General features: G+C 39.6%; 2 protein-coding genes across 3 annotated transcripts; one reads left to right on the top strand and one right to left on the bottom strand.

Annotated features, from left to right (window-relative positions):
* Positions 1–424: 424 nt before the first annotated feature.
* On the top strand, positions 425–5,910 carry LOC105194237 (probable ATP-dependent RNA helicase DDX46). The gene is made up of 8 exons (XM_011159070.3): positions 425–637; positions 734–946; positions 1,133–1,280; positions 1,768–2,076; positions 2,166–2,490; positions 2,609–3,731; positions 4,727–5,258; positions 5,336–5,910. Exons 1-8 carry the CDS (start codon positions 618–620, stop codon positions 5,756–5,758), a joined length of 3,093 nt encoding a protein of 1,030 aa, XP_011157372.1. The 5' UTR covers positions 425–617; the 3' UTR covers positions 5,759–5,910.
* On the bottom strand, positions 5,827–27,033 carry LOC105194238 (reversion-inducing cysteine-rich protein with Kazal motifs). Of its 2 annotated transcripts, none has more exons than XM_011159071.3 (8): positions 26,454–27,033; positions 13,487–13,539; positions 10,332–10,415; positions 9,985–10,021; positions 9,556–9,903; positions 8,850–9,282; positions 7,278–8,652; positions 5,827–7,106 (listed from the first exon to the last, which is right to left on the bottom strand). In XM_011159071.3, the coding sequence occupies exons 1-8, from the start codon at positions 26,536–26,538 to the stop codon at positions 6,723–6,725; spliced, it is 2,799 nt and encodes a 932-aa protein (XP_011157373.2). In that variant the 5' UTR covers positions 26,539–27,033; the 3' UTR covers positions 5,827–6,722. The 2 variants fall into 2 exon arrangements, with proteins under 2 accessions (XP_011157373.2, XP_039315248.1); XM_039459314.1 differs by lacking the exon at positions 26,454–27,033 and adding an exon at positions 18,933–18,953.

Below are 27,033 nucleotides of genomic sequence, written 5' to 3'. Positions count from 1 at the left end.
CAGTCGGTCGGTTAGACAGGACGGTGGAAGATCATAGTACGTCGCAGCGCATTTCAACTCACATCCTCGTCATCCCGTACGAGTTTATGATGCGAGCGAGTTTTGAGTGTCGTAGAGTGCCGACAGTGAAGTGTCGGTGTTTGTGGCGACATCCGTCGTGTCGGATGCATGTTGCGAGAGTCAATTCATTTGTATCTGTACTGTTTATTCGCCCTCAAGATTCAGCATTTGCTCCTCGTCCCGATTGTGTTTGCATACTTATCGTCGATGCGATGCAACAAGAATCAATTAATCGTTCAAAAGCTGATAGAGTAAGAACGATTTCAAATTAATTTCGATACGCGCGCAATCGCCGCTCCTTTCGCCAGGTGTACCAACAACAAGCGCGGGCGACTGGTGGCGACTGTTACCAACTGTTACGACGGGTGCCAACTGCCAAGTGCCAGGGTGCGCTTTCTCTCTGTGAAAACAAATGGAAGCGGTTAGAAGTTGAGCTCCGATATTTCTTAGATTAACGTTTATTAGCAGTAATTAGTGTTAAGAGTAAATGCGTGCGTGTTTTATTCAAAGGCTTGTGTGTATTTAATTAGAATAGTGTAGCAGATCCGTGATCGAATATGGTGCGAAGTAGCGACAAGTAAGTGGCACTCTAACGAATTGAGGTTATGACACGCATCTCGCTTTCATCCCGAATTCGTGATGTTGAACTTAATTATCGTACGAATATTCGTAGGGACAGACATCATCGGCGGAGATCAAGATCGCGATCGAGATCGAGATCGGGCGAACCCGATAAGAAACGACGACGTTCCAGAAGTAGGGAACGAGAAAGGGACAGAGACAAGGGACGACATCGAGAGCGGAGGAGTCGTTCGCGAGACAGAGAAAGGGAAAGGAGCGACAGGAGAGAGCGTTCCGAGAGGGACAAGGATCGCGAAAGAAAACGGTACACCTTCAAAAAGAGGTTTCAATACTTAAATTGGAAACAATTGTTCATGGCGTTTATGCTCTTTTCTTCATAATTTAATTCACAATTTCATTCACAATCTTTCACAAATTTATGGAAGATGTTTTTCGATAACAATCGTGACGTAAAATAATTTATTGACATTGATTGTTCTCGGTATGCTAGTGGAGACAGTAAAGAAAAGCGTCTTACAGGCTCGAAATCCTCGCGCTCTGGCAAAGAACGATCAAACAGGTCTCGTTCGCGTGATCGAAAGGATAAAGAAAAGGGGGACAATGAGGAATTACCTTTTGATCACACAAAGTTAGACAAGGTGAGTCTTGAAAGATTACATGAAGTAAAACATGAGCATTATATAATTAATATGGAGCATTTAAGCTTAGCTGGATGTGAGTGTCATTGTGATTTAGAGATCAATTCTCATGATTGTTATAAAGATTTGTTTATTTCTTTTCTCTAATTTATAACATTTATAGTGTAATATTTGTTCTCGGTTATACAAATGTCTTGACCTTCTGTTTGAATCATTTTCAGTGTATATTAAATTTCTAACACATTTGCTGATAAATTTTTACTTAATAGCTGCGTTTCTATTTTTATAATTTATATAACTGAGGGCAAATATTAAATATTATAAATATTAGAGAACAAGGAATAAACAATTTTATAACAATTATGAGAATTAATCTCTAAATCACAATAGCACTCATCAAGCCAGACTTAAATGCTCCATATTAATTATTTAATTTTTAAGTAAAAGTTTAAGATGCAAGCATTGTATATGACAAATGATTCTATAGGAGGAAGAGCAGAAAAGACTGGAATTGGAAATGCAAAAGAGAAGGGAGAGGATAGAACGATGGCGTGCAGAAAGGAAGAAGAAAGAACTTGAAGCGACCAAAAAAGACGGTAAGACATCTATTTTGGCAAATCTTCAGCTACCCATGAAAAAGTGGTCCCTTGAGGATGATAGTGATGAAGAGACTCCTGTGGTACAGAATAACAAAGAGGCAAAAGAAGAAGGTGTAAAGGAAGAAATTGAGGAATTGAAGGAAGAGGTAAAAGATGAAGAGGAGGAGATTGATCCACTTGACGCTTTCATGGCAGAGGTATGTATTGTTATAATTTTATATATTTACGTCGATTTTATGTAATACTTACATTTAATTACTTTACATTTAATTAATTTAAATAACAGGTTCAAGAAGAAGTTAGAAAAGTGAATAAAGTTGATGGCAAAGCTCCGAAAAATGCCAACAATGGCTCTAATTCTGCATCGCAGAGTGGTGGTGTTGTCATTATGACTGGAGTAGCTAAGAAAAAAGTACAGAAACAGAAAGGAGAATTGATTGAACAAAATCAAGATGGATTGGAGTATTCGAGCGAAGAAGAAGGTGAGAATCTTCACGAGACCGCGGCTGGCATAGCAAACAAACAGAAGAGAGAATTAGCTAAAGTTGATCATGCTACAACAGAGTATCAACCATTCCGAAAGTCTTTTTACGTCGAAGTGCCTGAGATTGGTATGTTCATACATATGTATTTATTTTGTTTTGTATATTTCTATATATTTCATAAATTATTTGTTTTCTGTTGTATGAATAATTAAATAATAATTTATTTATACATATATATTTGCAGCAAGAATGACACCAGAAGAAGTGGAAGTATACAAGGAAGAATTGGAAGGTATTCGCGTGAAAGGTAAAGGTTGTCCTAAGCCCATCAAATCCTGGGCACAATGTGGCGTGACCAAAAAAGAATTAGAAGTATTAAAGAAACTTGGTTATGAGAAACCGACGCCCATTCAGTGCCAGGCAATTCCGGCAATCATGTCCGGTCGTGATCTGATAGGTATAGCAAAAACCGGTAGCGGAAAAACGTTAGCTTTTTTGTTACCGATGTTTCGTCACATACTCGATCAACCACCGTTGGCCGATGGTGACGGACCAATCGCGTTGATTATGACTCCGACTAGAGAATTGTGCATGCAAATCGGCAGGGATTCGAAAAAATTTACAAAATCGTTGGGTCTTTCGCACGTGTGCGTTTATGGCGGAACTGGCATTTCTGAGCAAATAGCAGAGCTTAAGAGAGGAGCTGAAATCATCGTATGCACACCGGGAAGGATGATCGACATGCTTGCTGCTAACAGCGGACGAGTGACCAATTTACGTCGAGTAACGTATGTAGTGCTTGATGAGGCCGACAGGATGTTTGACATGGGTTTTGAGCCGCAGGTGATGCGTATTATGGAGAATGTAAGACCGGATAGACAGACGGTGCTATTTAGCGCGACGTTCCCGCGACAAATGGAGGCGCTGGCTAGAAGAATACTAACGAGACCGGTCGAGGTACAGGTCGGTGGACGTTCTGTCGTTTGCAAGGATGTGGAACAACATGTGGTTGTACTCGAGGAGGACCAGAAATTCTACAAGTTGCTTGAAATTCTTGGGCATTATCAAGACAAAGGCTCCACTATTATATTCGTAGACAAGCAAGAGAACGCAGATACGTTGCTCAAAGATCTCATGAAGGCTTCGTATTCCTGCATGTCTCTTCACGGTGGTATAGATCAATGCGATCGAGATTCAACTATATTGGACTTCAAAGCAGGACGAACAAAATTGCTCGTAGCCACATCCGTCGCCGCTAGAGGTTTGGATGTCAAGCACTTGGTATTGGTCGTTAATTACGATTGCCCTAATCACTATGAGGATTACGTACATAGATGTGGTAGAACTGGTCGAGCCGGAAATAAAGGGTAAGATAAATTGAACTTTTTAAATTTTTACAATATGAAATGATCTTTTATTTTAAATTTACTATATGTACTGTTTCACCAAACTTTTGAAAAAATCGAGACTTTTGTCTCGTTTCGATTTATTTATGATTTCTTATTAAACTTCTTACGTGTTAATTGTACAAATGTTTATGAGAGAAAATATCAAGATTGAATGAATTAATATATTTTTTTCAACTACATTAAATTAAAGTTAATGGTTAATAAAATTAGTTATATTAAAAGTTATATTAATAAAAAACTAACTAGTTAAAAGTTACATTAAGACTAAATTAACATAAATTAAGTTAAAAATTAATTTTAAGAAGCATCATATATTAAATTAGAAATTTGCAAGTTTTTAAAGTTGAATTATTTAAAACAATTATAATGGATCATCAAATAAATTTATTTTATTTCTAAATTAAGTTTATATAAAATTAATAAAGAAATATTATTTTTGGAATGTATTTTTTCTTTTATAATTTCTTTATTTTACTTTTAAATTTTTAACTTAGAAAAAAGTTAATAGCTCAAAGTTTTATTTTTTTTTAAATAACTAGTTAAAAATATAATATTATTTAAAATGGGGTTAAGTTAAAAGTTATACATTTTTTTACTTTATTATTTAACTTTTAACTTTTTAACTACTCAATCCTAGAAAATGTTATCAATAATATATCTATTACATATAGATAGATGAATAATACGTAAGTGATTAGTACTCGTACTTACGTAGTTTTTTTTTGGAATTTGGATTAAAAAATGATAACGGCTTGAACAAATGACGAACAGTAATAAGTTAAAGCTTGTTTTCCGACTAAATATTCGCTCATACAGTTTCCCGCCTAAATATTCACGATGAACGTGATCACGTGACGAGACTGAGATTCGATTATCGAAACTTTTACGTCACGAAATCGAGACTAATCAAAATCTCGAAAAAGTGAAACAGTAATTACGTGCTTTCTCTTCAGGTATGCGTACACTTTTATTACATCGGAACAAGAACGTTACGCCGGCGATATTTTACGTGCGCATGAGTTAGCCGGTGTACCCGTCCCAGAACCTTTACGTCAATTATGGGAAGGTTACAAAGCCCGTCAAGCCGCGGATGGAAAGAAAGTTCATACCGGAGGTGGATTCAGTGGCAAAGGATTCAAATTCGACGAATCGGAAGCCGCATTAGCGAACGAGAAAAAGAAATTCCAGAAGGCGGCCTTAGGTTTGCAAGATTCCGACGACGAGGATATAGAAAACGATATTGATCAACAGATCGAGAGTATGCTGGCACCTAAGCGAACAGTTCGTGAAATAGCCAAACCGACTGCGACCAGTATTACCGTGCCCGGTCAGCCGATACCAAGTGCCACCGATAAGTTGGAATTGGCCAGAAGATTGGCGTCAAAGATAAATATTGCGAAGAATCTGGGTGCCGAGGCGAAAGGCGCTACTCAACAAGCAGCAGAAGCCATACTCAAGGGTGCAGGACCTACGAATCTTATTACGGTAAAATCCTAGTTTTGTTATTATTAAATAACTTTACAATAATGTAATATGAATAATTTTTTTTTTCTTTTACACAGGCAAAGACAGTTGCGGAACAACTGGCGGCGAAGCTGAATACTAAATTGAATTATCAGCCGCGCGAGGAAGATCTCGTGGAAAGCGATGTGGAAACGGGCGAGCAGACATTCCGCAAATATGAAGAAGAGCTTGAGATCAACGACTTCCCACAACAAGCGAGATGGCGAGTCACGAGCAAGGAGGCTCTTGCTCAGATCTCGGAATATTCTGAGGCGGGTCTGACAGTGAGAGGAACGTATATCGCGCCTGGTAAAACGCCACCGGAAGGCGAGAGAAAGTTATACTTGGCAATAGAGTCGACGAGCGAGTTAGCGGTTAGCAAAGCCAAAGCGGAAGTGTCCCGGCTCATCAAAGAGGAACTTATTAAACTACAAGCGTCTGGCGCTCATACGGCGTCGCGAGGTCGATACAAAGTTTTATAAAGTTTTGAGATCATTTTGATGAGATATGCTGAAATAAGGATATCATGTCATACATTGGATGCATAAGGTAAAAGTTTAGAAATTTATTATACATGCAAACGACTGTTTTTAACAGACAGTATAATAACAAAATATACTTAACGACTATGAGAGCATTATTTATATCATTGGCACAAACCACTGCAGGCAATCCAAGTTTTTTCGCATATTTATAAATAAAATGCGAAGTACCCACATTGTTCCCTTAAAGAATTCTATTATTTATATATATATATATATATTAATTTATTATATAATAAAAATTCAAATGCACCTACGCTGTGTATATGTCAAAAAAATCATACATTCATAGTAGTTGCATTCCTAATAAAATCGTAGATTGATTTTTGTCAGTAAAAAAGAAATTTTTAAATAATAAAACTCGAGAGAATTAGATTAATTTCTTTAAATAGCGCTTTAAGATTTTGCATAAAAATAACGTATGTGAAACACGATGTACTAATATCGATCAATACGTCTGGTATATAACTTAAAGTTTACAGAGTCTTTTTGTAATTTATAATATGAGCAGTTCTTGATTACCCGCAACGAAATTACGGAATTACGCGCACAGGAAATCCTATATTTTTGTACATCTACTCTTATTATACACTCTTTCCTCTTTGGCAATATTAATTGATAACTAAAAATACATTCCGCTGTATGCTATTAGAAGGCACTAGAAGAATCACAGACACGAGACACGCTGTAGACATTCGTCGCCGCGAATGGCATCGCGATTAGGTAAAAAAAAAAAACGCTTTCAGTGCCAAGAACGAGGCAGAAAACGAAATTAATCGCTCATAGCTACAACTATCCCTTGATAATAAACCTATTTCGCGATCAGTTAAAAATATATCTTTAAATGCTTCGAACTGGTCGGAATAGGTAGTGTATTTCGTTTTCCTTTTGGCGTGATTGTAATTCAGGATAAAACGTTTAGTAAGAAAGTGGTAACGACAACCATCGCGAGCCAAGCACAAATTTTCATGGCACTAGAAATGTAACCATGGGCCACTTCGGCTCTGGTCAGCGAACCCAAAGGAACTTCAGCCGCGATTCGAGGACTCCTTTCCGAAATCCTGGTAACGAGCTTCTCTGTTTCCGTCACGCAAGCTCGCAATTGCAGCGCCGATAACTTTTTGGTAATGGGTTGTACGATGATGAAGATATCCCGATCAGGCGTCATCATACCACGAATAGCGCATTGTGCCACTTGTAATTGGCGACTTAGAGCAACCAGAAGAGCCTCTAGGGTGACGGAATCCTTGTCAGCTTCCTCATCCATCATGTAATAGATCCTATCCAGCTATTAAAAAAAAAAAAAGAAACGAATGTTCAGAAAAGATTAACTCATCTCGTTAAAAGTTATACGACTTGATCAATATTGTGATTTACAAAAATATATTTATCTCGAAATAACGCAAGAATTTAAAGGATAATTCGAAAATTAAAACATTTTTTATTTGAGAGTATCTACCTGTTTTTTCGAGTAGAACAATCTTGCTGCTCCCCCGCAGACAGGACAACAAGCACCGGGAGGAGTGACTCCTTTGCAATACGGGTCCTTTAAGGGAGGACATTGCACGGTGTCGCCGCAACGAGGTTTCGCTTGATCCCCTATGAGACCGACGGCAACGCAAGGGCCTTGGTAATCCACAACAATTTTTTCAGCCCAAGCAGCACATTCGTTAATATAAGTCTCACCGTTGATACCACACACCGGACCTCGAAGATTGCACCCTCTCAGACAAGGTCCCCTGTAACTCAGGGTGGCTCCAGCTCGAATCATCGCACACACGGAGGAGTATTGGCGATTCTCCCGATCGCAGACCGGTCCGCTGGACTCGTCGCGCGGATTACAGTCTATCGGCACGCACTCATATTGCAAACACGGTTTGTTCAAACGGTACAGACAAACCCTGGGTCTACGGACACACTTCTCTGAGCTGTCGCAGGGATTGGACATACAGGGATCTCTGCTGGAACAGCTGCCGAACTTTACCTCGGTAGCTGATAACTCAGCACACTTTGCCAAGCATGCAGATGCGAAAGTGAAACCTAGTCTACTGCAAACTGGAACGTAATGAGGCGGACAGTCACAGGGCAAGGACGGTACTCGCAGCTCGCCGCAGCTTCTTTTGGAGCACGTAAACTCGCCTTCAAAGCAATGACAAGGATTGCACTCAAGATAAAAGCTGGCCTTGTGTTGAATGAACCGATCGTGCACCCAACACGATTTGAAATTAAAGCAATTGAGCGTGCGGCACTTTTCCAGACCTCGTGTAGTGCACTGGCAGATGTTCAGGCAACCCTGCTGATCAAATCGTGGGATCTGAATCCAAGATCCGACCGGCACTAATTGCTTTGACATCTCGCCGAGGGAACAAGCCGGCACGCAACGATAGATCTTAGCGCTGTTCGGTTGGAGCACGCAGAGTTGGCCTTGCGGGCAAGGATTCTGCTTACAGGGCGTCGTGATGTCCTCATCAGGATGAATCACAGCTTGATCGTCCTGCGGATCGTTCAGGAACGGTCTTAACGAGACGCACGGCGCGTCCGGTCTGCCCGGCGACAACTTGGCGCACAGAGTAACCGCCGTGTGAGGTCCAGTGAGCGCGCTCCAGTCCACGCAGCTTGCCATCAGCTCTAAACAATCTTCGCGACAGAGTCGCGTCTCGTGGATTCTAGTCTCACAAGGTCGCAGTTGCTGAAGACAAGACGCTGCACGTAGAGTCTCTACCGGGCAGGAAGGAGCGGCACGTACAGGCACACCTAATCCTTGAATAATATCTCCTCTGGACCACTGATCAACTTCATACTTGGCCAAGTCGTCGGCCGCAGTCGTGCACGTTCTAACAAATTAAGTATTCAATTTTAACAAGTGCAAGTCTCGTAAGAGACTTTGAATTTTGCTAACATCACTTAAAACTAATTTTGATCAACGGAGTTTACTCATGAATATATCAATGGAATTTATTCAATCACAAATTTTGAAGATCAAATTTCTAACTTACAAACTATTGAGGTGATCAGACTTCACAATTCTTACCTGAACAAGCTCGTAGGTCTGTCGTTAAACCGTGCACAGTAAGATAATCCGGAACAGCCCATCTCGCAGGAGTCATCAGCGTCTTCGAGACACCTCCTCAATTCACCTTCTAAACTGGATGAGAGACACAATGCGTCCAGTTGTGGCAAGGCAGTCTCCCAGTCTGCCTGGAAAGCCCGCCAGCACAAAGTCTGACAAGAAGGCCTTGTTGCTTTCGTGCAACACGCCAGTTTGCCAGCGTCCAAGGGTAATCGCGCCGGCTTCGTCGAACCCGATTTAAGCAAACAGCTCCACATCGGCGACTGTGGTAACACAGGGCTGCACTTCTCCGCCAAAGCGTCCATGATCTCCTGATCAGTTGTCACGGTGTGAAGAGTTCTGCGACACGTATCTAGACACACAGGAGTCGTGGCTTCCTCGCAGCAGTGCAAATCTGCAGAGATAGAATCAACTAAATTCCATGATACCTGGAATAACTGAACTGTCTCAACAAATGTCAGGTTAACTGATGAATGATTAAAGTATATGGATAGATAAATTAATTTTCTTGTCAAATAAGAATATTATTTTTATAATGATTAAAAAATTATGATATTTTATAATGCTTTTTTTTAAGAATTATTTTAATACAGGACTAAATTAAAATTGGATAATTATTGATATGTCTATATCAAAAATTATGATTCTTTATGAAATATTAACTAACGCTGCTTCGGATCCTCGGCATGCTTCACTTCGGCCACGCTCTTCAGGCATTTGGGGACCTGATGGAAGCAACCCTTGCTGCTATACAGCTTCAAGTTAGATTGTTTTCCAGGTTTGTAAAAGATATCCTTGCAGATAGTCCTGCACGTATCATTGGAAACATTGCTGCAGCATCGTTCGGCCTCCTCGCGCTTTTCCAGACAGAAGAAAAACTCAGGTTCGTCGCTCGGTCGGCAGGATTCGTTTAGATCATTTTTGGAACCGGACAGAGCGCATGTCGTGCGACACGTTGGATTCTGAGCGAGCCGGCAGCATCCTCGACCCGTCCAATTTTCATTTCTTTTAAGATCTATAAAAATTGAAATAATTTGATATTTTGCGACAGCATCATTGCACACTTGGGTACCTAAGAAATACCCAGAATACTTACCATTTAACGTCGAGTTCACACAGGACCAAAAATCCAACTGAAAAAGAAAAGATTCGAACGTGAGGAAAGACAGTTACAAAAAAAAGAGAGAAGAAAAAAATGAAAGAAAAGATGAAAGTGAAGTGGCACAATCGACCTGATCGAGCAACCGCGAGTCCCGAGATCATCTTTCATAAAATCGTCACGTGAAATGAAAAAACGTGGATCGCATTACAAACATCCTGAACCGTTTAAGGTGCCTATTGTCAGGAGGCTTCCGATCTAGATCTGAGTTGAATGAAGAGAATTAAGCGAGTGTCGATCGCGTGGGATCGAGTCTTAGGAATAAAAATCATGCGGTAACTCACCAGTTCCATGGAACAAAACTCCAGTAGACGTTGAGTCGCATTTTCCCTCGCTTCGATCTCGGCGCCCAGGACTACCAAGGATATCTATACAAAATTGTGATAATGTTACTTTAACGAAAAAATTGAAAATAGCGATAAGGTTACGATTCTATTATCGCACGAATAAAAACCGTTTCAGAACGTCGCGACTTGGAAATCTAAAATTACTTTTGACGGTAAAATACAAATGATAATAAAGTGGCGACAAACGAAGCTCATTGCATGAATGTATGAATTATTTCGATGAATTGGATTTCGAATCGTTAACTACTTTAACTGTCTACGTCGATTGATTCGTGTGTCGAGGACTTCCTAAATTCGAAATGCGCTGCGGCGCATTAGCGGTCATTAAAAATCAAGGACACGATGCAACACGCCGGTCCCGCGATTTCCTGTTGCCGGTCACTGAATGACAATCGCCCTCGGGGCCAGATATCGTTCGCGCGTTTCGTTCTCATCCCGAATTCAATCGGTGTCCTCCGCGAGGACACGCCGGATCCACTTGGTATGTCCATCATGGTCAAGAGTTACGACCATCCATCAACATGCGGTGGGTCCCGACGGGCGCTGGCGATAGGCCCAGTCAAAGGTCACACTCGACCGCGGAACGTAAATCATCGATCAATTGTTCATATACCTTTTTTTAGCCTGTTTTTTTAATTAATTAATTAGCAACTTTTACTAAAACGATAAATCGTATTTTTGTGAACATAACAATGCGCTACAAATAAGCTACGTTAAATGTTTGATGTGTTTCTGATTGCGTTTTTATTCACTCCTTCACTATACGAAAAAATAAAAGAATTATTTTCCAATTTAATCATCTGAAAATAACTCTTCGACTTTCAAGCAACTTTGAATAATTCCGAAATATTTCCGCCAAGTTAGGCTATTGTAAATGTTAGAGGTGAAAGTGAAGCTGAGAAAACGACGTACGTATTTCCGTCGCGGTATATTCTGGGAGGTATGCGCAGCCGGGTCGCGTCGCCATGTTAAAAGGGTGCATTTTCCACTGGCAAATTTTTCGCGGTGCTTTTAACGCGAAGAAATACGCTACTGATGACAGATTTTTATTTTCTGCTAAAAATACATCTAATAAAGTTCACAATTCTCGATTAATAATGAATAGTAGGAAATGAGATGGTCACACGAGAGAAATGCAAAATAATTTTACCATTTATCTGTTTTTGATATCGCGAATGAAATTGACGTTGGAAAATACTGTCATTCGCAAAAATCTAAAATGAACGTTACTTCGAGGCTCGTATAACACGGACCAGATAAATCAGACCTCGACGGCTTCTGAGCGAGATCAAAAGATACCGAAATAGAGCTACGAGCTTTCATAATTTGCCTCGTGCGCTCATTTGCCGAACTCCCGAACGATGCCACAAACGACTGTGAGGTGTCGGTCCGCTAATTAAATTGGTAGTTATCTGCAATTCTCTTCGATACAACGAACCATTGAGTACACTGGGCTTCTGTAGAGATCATTAATAATATCTGTGCGCTTTCGAGTTATTTGTCACAAAATTTTATTATAATGAATTATCTTTAACAAAATTTATATTTAGCATGTTTTACATTAACGGAAGAAAATTAATTTGGTAAAAAGATCGACTTGTCAAAAATGTATTTGAAATGCGAATGAAGAAGCAACGAAAATACTGTTGACTCAAATAAGAAGAAGAAAAAACCCCACGTGTTCTGGATGAAGAAACGTCTTCCTGTCCACCTCAAGAATAACTTGTCACATATCTCAGAGCTTTCGTCACGATTTCCGGTTATTTCGCTGCTAAATGGCCAAGAAGGAAACTCATCTGTAGTCAAGCAATACGATCGGGAGAGACAGCTTTGTCAAAGTTTTTCTGCACCTCGCGTCGTGTCTTGTCTCACATTTTATATATATAAAGCTGAGCAATATATCGCTGAGATAAAAAAATGTTAAGAACGGCGAGAGGATTCATGTCAAAAAGATCCTGTAAGAAAACTTCGCTGGATATCTTTGTAATTTTACAACTGACTTTGCATTTTGGATTCAGGCTTTTTGAAGTATATTGATATGCTGATATCACGAATAAATTCACATCGCGACCTCCGCGGTAATAAAATATCCTTTATGGACACGAGATCTCTCCGTGTGCACCATTCCGTAATCAGAAATCAACAAAGGGTTACCCGAAGTACGGCCCCCCTTTCTACCCTACCCCGAATAAACTGCGTGGAGACACGATATCATTGATAACGCACGGTACGTCCGCCGTGTTCAACGCGTCAATTCGTAATATTTGCGTATGAATGAGCCCGCGGGGCGCCCCGGAGGGGTCCCGCGTAAATCTCGCAGCGGGCACTCGGTGTCTCTGATATTATCTTCGAAAGAAGAGGCCCCCGCAGTCACCTCTAAAGAAGCTGCAGCCGGGACGCACCCCACGTCGAGGAACCCTCATCGAAGGAAGCAACGAGGTATCCTCCTCGTCTTTTTTTTCCACCTATCCATTTCCACTCTTCTTTCTTTCTCTCTCTTTCTCTCTCCCTCTAACGTTCCATTTTTATTTCCTGGATCCTAATGTATCGTGGACACAACATATTTCGTGTCCTTTATCGTCCCGAGTTCGGCCCACGGATATTTATCAACCGCGCGATATCTCGCATTCGGACGATTACGCCGTCGAGATTGTCTTTTTAAAATTCCCACGGGGCTCCTCCTCCCGCGCATAATTAATAGATCTCGCGATGTAGGGTCACGACTAATTTCTTATCGCGATGAAAAAGACGTATCTTTATACAGTCTCGAATGTTAATTTTGAATTTACAATTCCGATTTTTTTTTTTAGCGAATTGCTCGGTGGTTTGATCACGATCATTCGCTTTCAATGTATTAGGAAAGAAATCTTTAATTAATTACACGTTGTCTATAACTTTGTGTATGCTACATGATTGTAGATACAAGCATATATTAATCATGCATGTAATGATCAGTCTGGCACACTAAACTTACAATTAGTATTGTGTTTATTCTCGGAATACGAAAATTTCAAGAGATTCTTGTAGTAAGATCTCTCGAAAGAGCGATGCGAGAGTGCAGTATACCGTAGATACTTATTTAAAATGCGTACCTTGGAGCACACACTCCGACAAGAGCCAGCAGCCTGCGAGCAGCAGGACATCTCTGCAACAGAAACGAAGGACAGTTATTAGCTTCGCGCATCATGAAAACAGATGGAAACTATAGTCGGATGAACCTCGGTCACGCTCTCGAGAACCTTTCCTCCGACTTTTCCGTCGACACGAAACAGACTCGTGTCCTGCATTACGTCAGTATAAAAGAAGCAGAGTGGAAGGGAAAGGATCCGTTTTCAAGAGTCTACACAAGGGGCACGTAGTGTCAAAACTTTGGACCCGCGGGGGACCTCACATACAATTTAGATTCGAAGATTCCAACTTACAAAAACAAAAATCGGAGCTCGTACGCATCCTCTCACTTATTGTTGGTTTATTTATCCATTTCATCTTTTTTTTTGTATAAAATTACAAGAGTTTACTGTTAAATTCGTAATGTTATTTTCAATCATGCCTATAGACAAAACGCTATTGCTGCTATTCAATAATTTAACTATGGAGTTAAACAATTAAATTTAACTCAAGAGATGTTAAATTTGAATCGAGTTGAGTGAACTAATTATTTACAGGGCAAAAAGTACTTCAAATATAAAATTTTATTAGCAATTAGTATTTGAATTACAAAATACAAAATCTTTTGATTTTAAACACAAAGTACAAGTTTGTATTATACTTAGTATTTTAAATACTAATTGCCAATATTTTATATTTTGTATTTGAAATTTTTTTTTTCCATCTCTGATTATTTAAATACTAGATGCATACATTAATATGAACGCTACTCATTATACTTTGAAGCTAAGCAATCTTAAAAATGAGTTGATAAAATAAGAGATTGTCCTTTTAACTGCATGTTTTATGTGTGTCAAAATAAATTTCGTCGCACATAAAAATAATGAAGTGCCATTTAACTCAAGCGGGGAATTGATTTACATCCGATTTAATATTTAACAGTGTATCCTTCTTTATATTTTTACAACGCAGTTTTACATTTTATCGCTTCGATAACATCAATTATTGCACGGCCGATCGACAGTATTCGCGTAACATTTTTTAATAGAACGTAAAAATAAAGTAGGACAGAAGTTGAAACGTTCGTCGCGGACGTTTCTCTCGCCGGCGGTCTTAAATATTAAAGTTTCCGTTCCATCTAGCGATTGCAGTGGCGTGCAGTCGAGAAACATTCCGTGTGCCCCCTTTCTTCCCAGCGTCTTTAATTATTAAACGACCGGGAGGGGAAATGTCCGGCACGTCACTTGGATCGAACAATCGAATAAAATACACTGTCCTTCGCTAAGAGAGAACCTTCCTTCGCATTCAATGACGAATGTTGAGCTCGCGTGTCGAGAGAAAAAGATTAATTTTCAAGTTTCAAGTTTGTCGCGACGATGGACAGTTTGTTACCCTTACAACGCCCCGATTGTGACGTAATTGCACGTAATGTACCGTGCACGCCGGGGCGCGCGTTTATTCCTGTTTCTATATTTCTGACGTGAATGGTTGTCAACGGCTCCTCCCAAACGTGTCAACGTTTGACGTGAAAGATCTTTAACGACTTTACGGGGTTAACATGCGGGTTCGATCAAAGTGACTCGTGTGAAAGGGGCCTTTTGAATGGCGACTGAAATCGTAAGGGCCGCCGACCGCGCCGACACGTATGCACTGCGTTACAATGAAGCTAATAGATACCAATTAACGGCAAATTGTGGCTCCCTCCCTTTCCCCACTTCATTTCGAAGAACCGTTCGATTCCGATTGCGTACGCAAGTGTAGAGTGAACTTTCTTTTTTCCCTTTTTTTTTTACAATCAACATCCGGAGCAAATCAAGTTGAACACACTGGGACGTATTCATAATACAAAATTTTCTAGAAATATCATCTGAAGTGTTCATCTGTAAAGTTGTGTATTAGAATGCGAGATGTTTGCATTTCTCGACATCTACGAAGAATTACAATTACGCCCATATTGTCGGGAATGGAGAATATCAACCGCGCTAGGGATCGTTTGCATTCCTAAGCAAACAGGAGGGTGCTCGAGGAACGTTCTCCTATTACAGTATAAATTACGAATGTTTGGCCAGATATCGGTTTCGGTCACCGACACCTGGCACTTATCCGTTTGTCACCGTGTTATTCATGCCTGTTCCGAAAATATATCAGCGGCGGGATGATTTGTGGAGGTTGAATCATATTCTCCCGCGCTCTCAACACGGTTTACTATTATAGAGCGTCGAAAGTTCGTCGCGACTTCGACCGCACTCGGAGATTTTATTTTATATCGTTTCTCGTTTTTCTTATCTTTTTTTCTTTAAACTCATTACGCATGCAAGTGCACTCGCAACCACCTCGCCGTCGTAAAAACTCGCGCGGGTCGTTTAAGACGCGCCTTTAATCGAATTCTTGCCACAAAGGGCCTTGACGTTTCCACGTGAAATTCGCGGCGACAAGTGCGTCGCGCCTTTAAACGCGACGTTTTGTGGCTCCTGTTGCGGACGACACAAAAATAGCCGGCGTCGTTCGCGGCCATCCGGCGTTTACACCGATCTAAACTGCGGGGCCCCCTTCACTTTATCCCACCCGTCGTGCGTTACCCGAGAAGCCGAAATGTTCGTGACTTTGACGGGAAACATCGGATCGACAGACGCAATTCAAATCGTGCGCCTTATATATAAACGCAGTACTGAACGTTTCAGAGACGTTTTCCAGAGAGACATCACATTGAGATTTATCGAGAAAAAGAAATTGCACGTAGAGAGAAGGTATTCGAGAAGAGATGAGACGGTAGAAATGTATAATAATGGAAGGGATTCTAACAAACATCAAACGAGCCCAAAAAATTAAATTTTTATAAAACAAAAAATTTTCCCAGTTTCAAACGTTCAAATATTGTAATTTTTCTCCAAATATATAAGTACAAGATTGTAGACTTTGTAATATTTTTAAGAGAAGAGAATCCATTTAAAAGAAGAAAATGAAAAATCTCTAGACTCGTGTTTGGGTCTTACGAAAATTTTAGTAATTATAAAGGAACGAGGAAATATTACTTACAAATTGCTCTAAACAAAAAACATTCTTTTATATTTCTCTGTGTATAAATATATTAATTTTTCTCTTGATACATGATCAGGATAAAAATAAAGTTTTATCTTTAACTAACATTTCGAGGATTCATTAAAATAATAATAATAATAATAAACTTCTGTAAGCCATTTGGCTTTCTATACACAGAGAAATATAAAAGAATGTTTTTGCGGAAATATTTTCCTTTGATTCTTGTTAGAACGAAATTGTTCACGTGACGCTACTGATAGAAAATTATTTAGCATAATCTAGATTTTAAAAAAATGGACTTGTTTATTTTTTGTGAAGAAATTCTTCAATTGTATAATTGACGATAATATAGTAAAAATGGACTTTACGAGAGGAGCAGACCGGGGTGTGCCGAGAAGTGACAAACAACGCATAATAAATTGGACCATTCAATTTGACTAATACAAAATTCCACGGAGCGAGACCAGTGGCATTTTAAACGCTATTAATGCGCCTGATGAAGACGAGGGAGCTCGGTTCATAGTCTGTAGTGTCTCTCTTTCTCTCTCGACATTAGCATAACAGAATAGGAAACGCAACCGCTTGCGACAACATAATACTCGTGAATCCTTCCAAGAACGATCGGTCTCGTATGTGTACGTGTGCCCGTTCCGTGGATTACACGTTGCACGATCATAATACCCCGTGCCCCGGGGACGTGTTGTAAATTTAATTCGACGTTTTCTCTCGTGGCTTTGTTTCTTGCTTTTCTCCTCTTTGTTTTTCAAACGCCACGACGTACGCGCCTAATGCACGCCGATGCCCCGTGCCGATAATGACAGATTTCATCTGCAGTAAATCCGTCTGTGCGCCGTAATCCTCAAACGGCTCGTCTAAATTTACACGCGGTGCATGCGATATTTTGCATAGTAGTTTCTAAGCCAATCTCTAACGGGAATCTACGTCGTAAAAATATTATGTTATTCGTGTATCTTATAATCGCTATGGAAGGTGTAGCGCGGACCGCCGAACGTAGACCACCTTGATCCGATCGCTCGCCTTATTAAATCAGAACCGCGACTGATATCAGTAATGCATCGCGTTATCTACGCAATGCACATCGTTTACGTAGCAATATCACTTATGTGCCCCGCGTATCTGATCGCATCCTGTCCGGTCGGATGTACAATCGGTATGTCGGTCCACGCGTGCCAAGACAATAAGCGTGTCTTCACGCGCGTAATTTACGACGAATCGACGACGTTTCTCCGCTTCGTCGCGAATCCTTCTCGGAACGAGGCGAGCGCGTTTCCTCAACGAATTTAAACGAGCGACCCGAGGTGACGTCGATCGACGGGAATGTGTCGTGCAACATTCGTTCCCTCGCGCATGCTGTCCGGCTCCGTATGTATACACGACCCGCAACTCCGTCGTTGCATACACGGCCGCATAACTGCATTCGCAGCTGCGTCTTTCGGCTGCGACATCATCATAAAAAACAGGCAAACTCCGTATAATTCTGCTACATTGCACGTAGAGAAAAAAGTCGTGTCAGCAACTAGAAATTTACAGACATTACGCTTTATTTTTAAAAATAGCTGTCTCAACTAAGAAAAATGTAGTTGTCAATTTATGTGCAGGTAGTCTATATAACTGCGTAAAATGTAATTAAATATTTCACACTATCAATTAATAGTACACACAGGAAAAAGTAAAGCGTCTAAAAATTTGAACTGGATGCAAATTTGAAAATAATTTTGTCAGGCCATCAAGATAATTATGTTAGACTCCCAAACTGATTGCCAAAATGGCAAAAATTTTTGCAGCACTGCTCATCATTCTTGTACATTCGTCATAATCATTTTGATGATCCAATAAAATTATTTTCAGATCTGTATCCAGCTTAATGTTTAAATACTTCAGTAAAATTATTCTTTCTTATGACAATGTACTTAAATTTCCGAGTTGTAAAATTTAAAAATAGTTGCCAAAACTATTTCGTTTTCTCTCAGTGCTATCAACAGATATGATTTATGTTCATGTTGACTCCAGAAAAAAATTTCTTGAGAAATTGTGTGTGCAACGACGTGCCGATATAATAATTTTATCTCGAGGCATCACAGTTTTGAGCTTAAATACCAATTTTCTCTGCAAATAAATGGGGGGGGGGGGAAATCTTTCTTTGACTGCGAATAAAAAGACGGAATTGAGACGAGTCGAGAGAAATTTATTCCCGCGAAATTAAACGCTTAATCTTCGCAAGATAAATGAATTTTGCAGAGACCGAATAGAATTGAGTTTGAAAATAAATATTCCTCTCTCGAATGAAAGACGCGTTTCATCCATTGCGGATCTGGCTGACACTCATTAATCGTGCCATAATCAATTCTCCCGGCCGTCGCAAATCCATACCTTTCGCAATCTGTCGACCATTATCGGCGATTACGAATCGCGCCGCGTCGTTATCCGCAAATATGGGCGCGATAATCCTCGCGAGGGCATAATTAGATGCTGCCGACAGGCCGACGATGCGCGCACGTAGACGGAGAAATTGTACTGTACGTAATTAATACAGTCATCAAACTCGCGTCTGAGCATTTTACAGCACGAAGAAGAGAAAGAGAAGGAGGAAATCGGCAAGCGGGGATCGTCGGCAGCGGAGAGGGAGATAAGGAGGAGGGAATCGAGATACGTGTCTCTCGACATGTTTTTATCCGGCGTGAAGCTGTCACGGTGGGGTTTTATGTGTTTATTTATCTCTCCTCTCGCGCAGTACACACCGTGAGCGGGTATATATCGACAGAGGAGTACATATAAGTAATCTTCATGGTGAAGTCTTTCAGAGGCTTCTGGCAGTCCTTCTCTCTTTTAACCCCTTCGTTCTCTTTCTCTCTTCCTTCGTCCTCTATCTCTCTCTGTCTTCCCAGATTCTCTTCCTTTCTTTTTTTTCCCCGGCAAAAAGTTTGCGACAACCGGTCCTCCGGAGAACACCATCGGGTGTCGCTGTAGAATTCACAAAAAACCCTCCCGGTATCTTCCTAATTACGATCAACGACTCCCACATTGTAGCGCGAGCGCGCGATCGGTCTTTTGAAATTGATATAGTAACTGTAATCATGATGATTCACTTCTTTATCGTCCTTCTGATTAATTGATTTTTTATCATCAGATTGTAGGAGAAGGTAATGTTTCTTTAATAAAAAAACTAACAATTTAAATTTCCAAAAGTTTATATTAATGTTTAACATTTGAAAGAATATTTTAGAATTGTTTTTGTATTTTTAGACACCAAAATAAAATGTGTACATGAAAAATGTCAAAGTCGAACAAAGGTACACTACCTTCTTCTTAGATTAGAAATGTGAAACCGTCTTACGCAAAAATAGTATTTATAGAAGCACAATTATCACGAACGTAACTTTGCAGAAAAAAAAATTAATATTAAATCAACAATTTATTGTTTCATACATAAGCAAAGGAGATAAAATCTTGAAAGAATTGATAATCTTAAACAGACATAACTTGCTCACACGAAAAATAAAATTTCTTCATGCAAGCAAGTTATGTGTCTGTTGAAGATTATAAATTTTTTCAAGATTTTATATTCTTGCTCATAAAATATGAAATAATGAATTATTAATTTGACATAAAATTTTTTTTCTATATTGGTCTTCATTTTCGCTTCATCAACTCTTCATTTAATATCGTTTAAGATCGTTTATGTCCCTTCATTGTAAGCGTAGTTATCAATCTATAAATCTTGAATTTTTCTTCCTCCACGATTGTACGTGACGCTACTGCGTCGAAGGAACAAATCGAAGGAAGTTCTTCACGATGAAAACATCCAGTTTACATGCTCGCCCAGACCGCCGTCTCCCCCGCATTCGCTTCGTCATGCGTCCCCGACCATTTCTGTGACTTCTTCCTTTCCCGTCTTTATCTCCACATTTACATCACCGTTTTGCGGATAATCATTATTACAGCTCATCGTTGCCATTTATTATTTTCTATTACGTGAGCGGAATGAGACATCGCGCTGCTTACCGACGCTTTCGACTGCGTTTTATCGTTGAAAGGAGGTCTGCTCGTAAAGAAAAGAAAACCAATGGAAAAGGAAGAAACGAGAGAAGGAAAGAGATCTCTTGCGAGAGATTCGAGAGATTTCGATCGACCGAATTATTGCAACGCACGTGTGATATTAACACGTGTCCCCGAAATTTCTGAATGTCGGATCGGTGCGTGCTTCCGATTTAATTGCCGGTCGTCGGGCGTGATATACATGCAATCGACGTGAAAATTATTGGTTTGGTGCGCGGGTGACAACGTATTATAAAAAATCTCGAAACTTACGAAACTTCTACAAAAAAAAAAAAAAAACGCTGTGGTATTAAAAATGAAAAATTGAAATTAAGTGTAAATAATTTTCAGATCTCTTCTCGATATACGTAATTACGAAACAGAAATTTCAGAATTTATTTACAATAATTAACGACATATAATTTTTTGCACGGAACGCAGAAAAATCAAAGTTCAAAATCCTGTCCGAGATAATATTTTTCGCAACAAATTCTTTACAGTTTTCGAGATAGGGGGGTTTGTAGAGATGCATCAAAATTATTAAATTGGCCAATAATTTATCTTGTTCTACTTAACAACTGCCCAGCCTTTTAAAGTCCGGCGAACATGCGGCGCGCAGTTCGGAGGAAACTTGTAAATGTAAACTTATAAATTTACCTACAAAATTATTATTGAGCACTGAGATCCGCTTTCGACCGGTTAGCCATTTTTCTCAATTTAAATGTGTTGACACATTTTGTTTTGCGCGCACAAACTCGTATAACCAATATCGATAATTGTGAACCAATTTCAGGAAATTCATATGTATATTTTAATGAAGGCTAGCGCTTTTGAAAGTATAATGGCTCATTGTACAATGCCATTAGTCGCGGAACTCCCCCAGATCTGCTAGTATTAGAATTACTTGGAAAACGCATAAGTGGACGCATAATAATGCATTGATCGGTCCACGCGGGCGTATCGGAGGCGGCGATGAGGAGCGGATGTTAATGGCTAATTAAGAATATCGATCTCGATCGGCGATCGAGAATGAGCGAGTGTGGGTGCTCGTGCTCGCGCATTATGCATATTACGGCTTGCGTAAGTCGCTCGCCGCTCCAATTTCCAGTTGCGGCGAGTGACACGCGCGAAATTACACGCTCGACGCTTGTCGAAGTGCAGCCAGGTGATTTTACGCGTCTAGTAGCCGGCGTCAAATTTACACCCAGGAATCATTATGATCGACACTCTCGGCCGGGGTATTAAAAGGTGCGGATTACGTACGTGCGCGCGACAAGCTGCCAATTATACCGCCGCCTTTTACGCGGTCCCTGTAAAACGACCACCGGCTGGCAGGTCTTTACGCCCCGTAGCTGATCAATTCCGAATGGACATCGTTACAATCGCGAGCGGTCCGTTTAACGCTCCTCGCGATTAAGCCGCTGAAAAGTGCGATAGCTGGTTTTTCCGCCAAATAATTTGCGCTATTATTTATGCAAACGCGCTAACATATCTATAATTTCGCGCGATAATAACGCGAAAATCATTAGACGTGATATCATCATCATGGCAGAAAGAAACAGACAAATAGATAGACAGCGTTTCTAGGATTAACAAACAGAATAATAAAAAAAAAAAATTGTATACAAAAATAAAAAGTTAACAAATTACACAAGCAAAATTGATAAGCGCAAATAAAAGAAGATACAAAATGCAAGCAAGAAATAAAAATAGAGAAAATAATAAATGAAAAAAAAAAAACAGATTTATATGCGATAAAAAACAAGACAGAGAGAAGCGTATGAAATTTTTTTGGCGTATATTATGTCGCTATTTTATTCAACATTCGATTTTTTTTTCTCCGACACGGCGAAGGTGTCGTGCCCGTATATCATTAAGATAGAATAATTACGTAATGCCACACGGACTTAATAATCATTCACGCGCGTGCTGTGTAGCTATAAATCAAGCGGCAAATTTTGTAATGCGCGTGCCAACGGATTACGTACGTTTTCCAGTCGTGCAAATAAATTGCTTCTGCGTTCCTGCGTCCGTCAAAACCGGCGCGTAACGTGTTAATCATTTGCGACACGTGAATGCAATTCGCGTTCTATGTAAATCGTGCTCGGTGATGTCTATTGCGTCGCTGTTTACACCCGGTATCGCGCTTGTTGCGAACGGAAGAGCTGTGAATGATGAATGGAAGATCTATCGCGGTTGATATTTATGAGAACGACCCAATAATGCTGTAACACATTTATGGCGCATGCACGCGTGCACACTGAGCTTTAAAATTATGATTCGATTAAAATTAAATTTAAGGCCGGGAATGAAGACGAACCCGCGGCAAACGAAAATAAATTCAAATGAGTTGAAAATTGCGATTCGTTTTAATTTATCCGAGTTCGCGCTTTAGATTTCCGGAACATATTTGGATTCAAATAGACTCAAATGGATTGAAATACGAAATGAACTATTCATCATGTTGAATTCGAATGTATTTTTATATTATTTTTGAATTTAAGTGGATTCGAAAAATCTGAGGCGCGAATTCGAAAACGTCGAAATGAATTCATTGCCATCCATTTCAATTTATTTTCGTTTGCTGGGAAGTTCGAGAATATTAAAATAAAATTTCTCAGCGCGCGGCTGTAAATGGAACAAAGAATTGGTTTCTGCATTTAAAAAATGGTCTTGCGAGACAGCCACAATTTTTTGACTGCAAAAAACTAACAAAGGTAGATAAATAGTTATCAAACATGGCATACGTTTGCTACTTAATCAATTACAGACGGAATTTATATTCGAACTGTTTATGAAACTAAGAAAAAAAATATTATCTAATCGTGTTAAAGCCAATCCAACTTGTTATATTTGATTCTATCATTGGCAATGAGGCCTAAATTTTCTAGCAAGTATTACTAAATTCTATATATGTGACAAACAATATTTTAGCAGATACCAAAAATAGCGATAAATTTTTATTATCTAGAAATTCATATCAGTAAAATATTTTTTTCATTGTGTTTATATATTCGATACTCGAATACAGTGGATCTTTTACTTTATGGAGCCCCCATGCACGTAAAATTTTTTCTTGAACACTAGTCCACTTAGATTCTAACGCGAATCACGTTATTCCCCGCGTTGCGTATCGATAAATACGATTGAACGAGCAGCGAGAGAGCAAGAGAATCGCGACGTGTTATCACCTTTGGCTCTGTGAATATACTTATGTTGCCAATGCCTCCGCTTATACGTTGTGCTTCTCCCTTTTCTCTTATTGTACAGACGCGCAAATACCCGCCTCCGAGGCCGGGCCGAAGGTGGAGAGGCCAGGGACCGTTAGCGACACCTTGTTCACACGCACGCACGTGCACCGTGTAAATTTCAGGAAAGATTAAAGAGACCACAGAGAGATGTAAGAACGGAGAGAGAAAGAGAGAGAGAGAAAATGCGCCGTGTGTCGTCGGAAAACGGGGCGCTTCATCTCGATAAAACAGACTCCCAACGGGGAGCGTGTGCGAGTCGCGCTCGCGATTGCGCTAGATTTACGATTATCGAGGACGAAATGCGAAAACGCGCGTAATGTCGTTAACATTTACGTTATCTCGCGCCAGCCTGCATATATTTACCGGTGATAATTGCGACATAAGCTGACAGTGCGGAGCGAGCGAGGCAGTCTCTTTTTCCTTTTAATTTCAAGTATACTCCGTGTTCCGAGCTCGCTCCTTTAATCTCGATGTCAAAGGAACTCTTGAGATCATTCCTGCGTACAAACAAGTCTCAATCTTACTCCCACCGTTCTCAACGTCGGTATTTAAGACGAATGGAAACGTACAGCGTCGTATCTGCGAATGCTGAAAAAACGAGAAGTACTATCTCGATTGTCCAAATTTATGAAAACAAACAAATTAAACCTGTTTCGTTTTTTATGTAGCGTAGAGAAAAATTTTAACAGGATGATTATGTCACAGAAGGAAGTGAAGCTTTTTGCCGCGCGACAGATCTGTGAGAACTCGAAGCGCTCAGCTCGAATCGCGCGATAAAAAAAACCCTTTCCTCTTCTCGCTCGTTCCTCGGGCCACGGCGAGGAGTTTTCAACGACGAACGAGGCGAGACATTAAAAATCGCCATGCGGGTGACAGGGTGCGTAAGCACGGAAAAAATCAGCGCGACGGAAGGGATCGCAGAAGAGATCGGAGGCGCGACGAAGACGGCCGCTCGTGCGCACATGTGGCGGGAAGTTGTCGTTGATATCTTCTTGCCGTTTGGATGACGAACGCTCTCACGAGAAATGGGTTCAATGAATCTGTCCCGAGGCTCGTATTTTTGCGCGCCGCGCAGAAGCGCCATTGAACGCGCGACATCGCGCCGACTGATCTTAAAAATATTATCGGCGGTCCATCTGGCGATGGTGATAACGCATCCCCATGCTAAAATAGTGACTCTCGTAATCGAAAAGAAAAAAAAAAAACTACACTGAGAAAGGAAAAATTAACTCAACTAACTTTTTTAACTCGTTTAAACTTTTTCAGTTTAAGTATTTATTTATTTGACCTAAATACATAAAATATTTAAATTTAAGCGTTCATATCTTTAACTTGAATACATAAATATTCGAGCTAAAGAAATTTAATCAAGTTGAAAAATTTAGTCAAGCTAACAACTTTTTCTTCTTAGCGTACAATAAACATCTTAATAATATATACTAAAAAAAATACTGTAATATGAATTAAAATGTAGTATGAATTAAAATGTAGTTTGATTCAATTAAACATCGACTCACAGGTTGTCATTAATATATGTAGTTGATTCAACTATATTTTATTCATTCAATTATATTTATTATCTGTATTTTTATTTTCTTTTCGTTTCGTTAATGTTATTATTGAATTAAAATGTTTCCAATTAGACTGATACTGTTGACTCAACAGCATCTTTTTCTCTGTGTACCTTTGGCGCATTCTATTTCATTTAACTCTAATAGTTCTACGCCATTATTTACAATCCCATTAAGCGTTTTCCAATTAAAAAAATTGTCATTAAATATTTAAATATTTATAATTTCTCTACCCGCGTATAATTGCGCATGGAATGGTACACTGTTAAAAATGTCATGAAATTTTAATGTGTTTTTAAGTTAAACGTTAAATTTACAATACATTAACTGTAATGTATTTATAACTGAAAAGTACGTGCATGAAATTTAATGTACTTTTGAGAACATTAAACGTTTTTTAATGTACCTGCTTGAAATTTGCTTCCGTCACATCACATTAAATTCTGCTACCGATTTTTAACAGTGTAGTTCATGTTAAAATTAAAAATTTATTTAGCTTTACAGAGAGAATTAATTCTTATTCCGTTTTAATTAATTTAATTTAATTTTAATTTGTCTTATTTTAGCTCGATCATTCATTAAAAATTGGCAATGGAATTTAATGTAATGTAAGTGAAGCAAATTTTAAGCAGGTACATTAACAACTTAATGTAGATTTATTGTAAATGTAGTGCGGTCAAAAGTTCACTAAATTTTATGCACATGCTTTTCAGTTATAGATACATTAAATTTAATGTATATTGATTTATTGATGTACATTACTAAATATATTAATTTACATTAGTTAATTGCATTAATAAATTTAATGAATTAATGTATTAATACATTAAATTATAATTAACTAATGTAAATTAATTCATTTAGTAATATACATTAAATTTAATGTGTAACTTAAAAAATACATCGAATTTTATAATATTTTTAACTGTATTTATTAATAGCAAAAAATAAAAATTCACGGTTTTTTCAATCTACTCCGATTTTGCTTGTCACTTTATAAATCTCGCGCGGAAGAAAGATGAAAAATTATTTACCTTGCGCTGCGTTGAGGAAGGGATTCCCGGCGACCGGTGCGAGGACCATCGCGGCCACTGTTATCAGCATTATCAAGTGGTGCATCTTCGAGATGCGCGCGCGCCTTCTTTTAAATCCCTGTATAACGACACACGCGTTCACCTCATCTCACTAAGCGAATTTCACCATTAACCGAGGAAAAACAAAAAAGAAAGAAAAAGATCCGGAGAGAAAGAAAGAGGAGGGTGAAGATGAAAAAGTGAAGAAGATGTCGGAGGCAGCCTCACGCGGATGCGCAGGAGTCACATGTCGAGAGGAGACGCGCGTGGCACTCGCACGTGGAGAACCGAGGTGTGCACTCGTACGCAGCTCGCGAGCGACTGAGCTTTTCGCGGCACTTACGCGCCACGAGTTGAGCTTTTTACTGAGTGAGTGGGTGAGAGGAAGAAACGAGGAGTAAGAGCTCGGACTCCCCGAGTGCCCCCGGAGGGGGGCCCCGGCCCGACGAAGGCGGGTAAGAGAACGAGCGTGCGTGAAAGAGGAACGGCGAGACGGAGAGAAAGAAAAAAGAGAATCGTGTGTGTGCGTGTGTGTGCGTGT

Source organism: Solenopsis invicta, unplaced genomic scaffold, assembly GCF_016802725.1.
Source record: "Solenopsis invicta isolate M01_SB unplaced genomic scaffold, UNIL_Sinv_3.0 scaffold_2876, whole genome shotgun sequence".
NCBI classification, from domain to species: Eukaryota; Metazoa; Arthropoda; class Insecta; order Hymenoptera; family Formicidae; genus Solenopsis; species Solenopsis invicta.
Note: the sequence above shows the minus strand (reverse complement) of the source record. Positions and strands in the feature narration are given on the sequence as shown.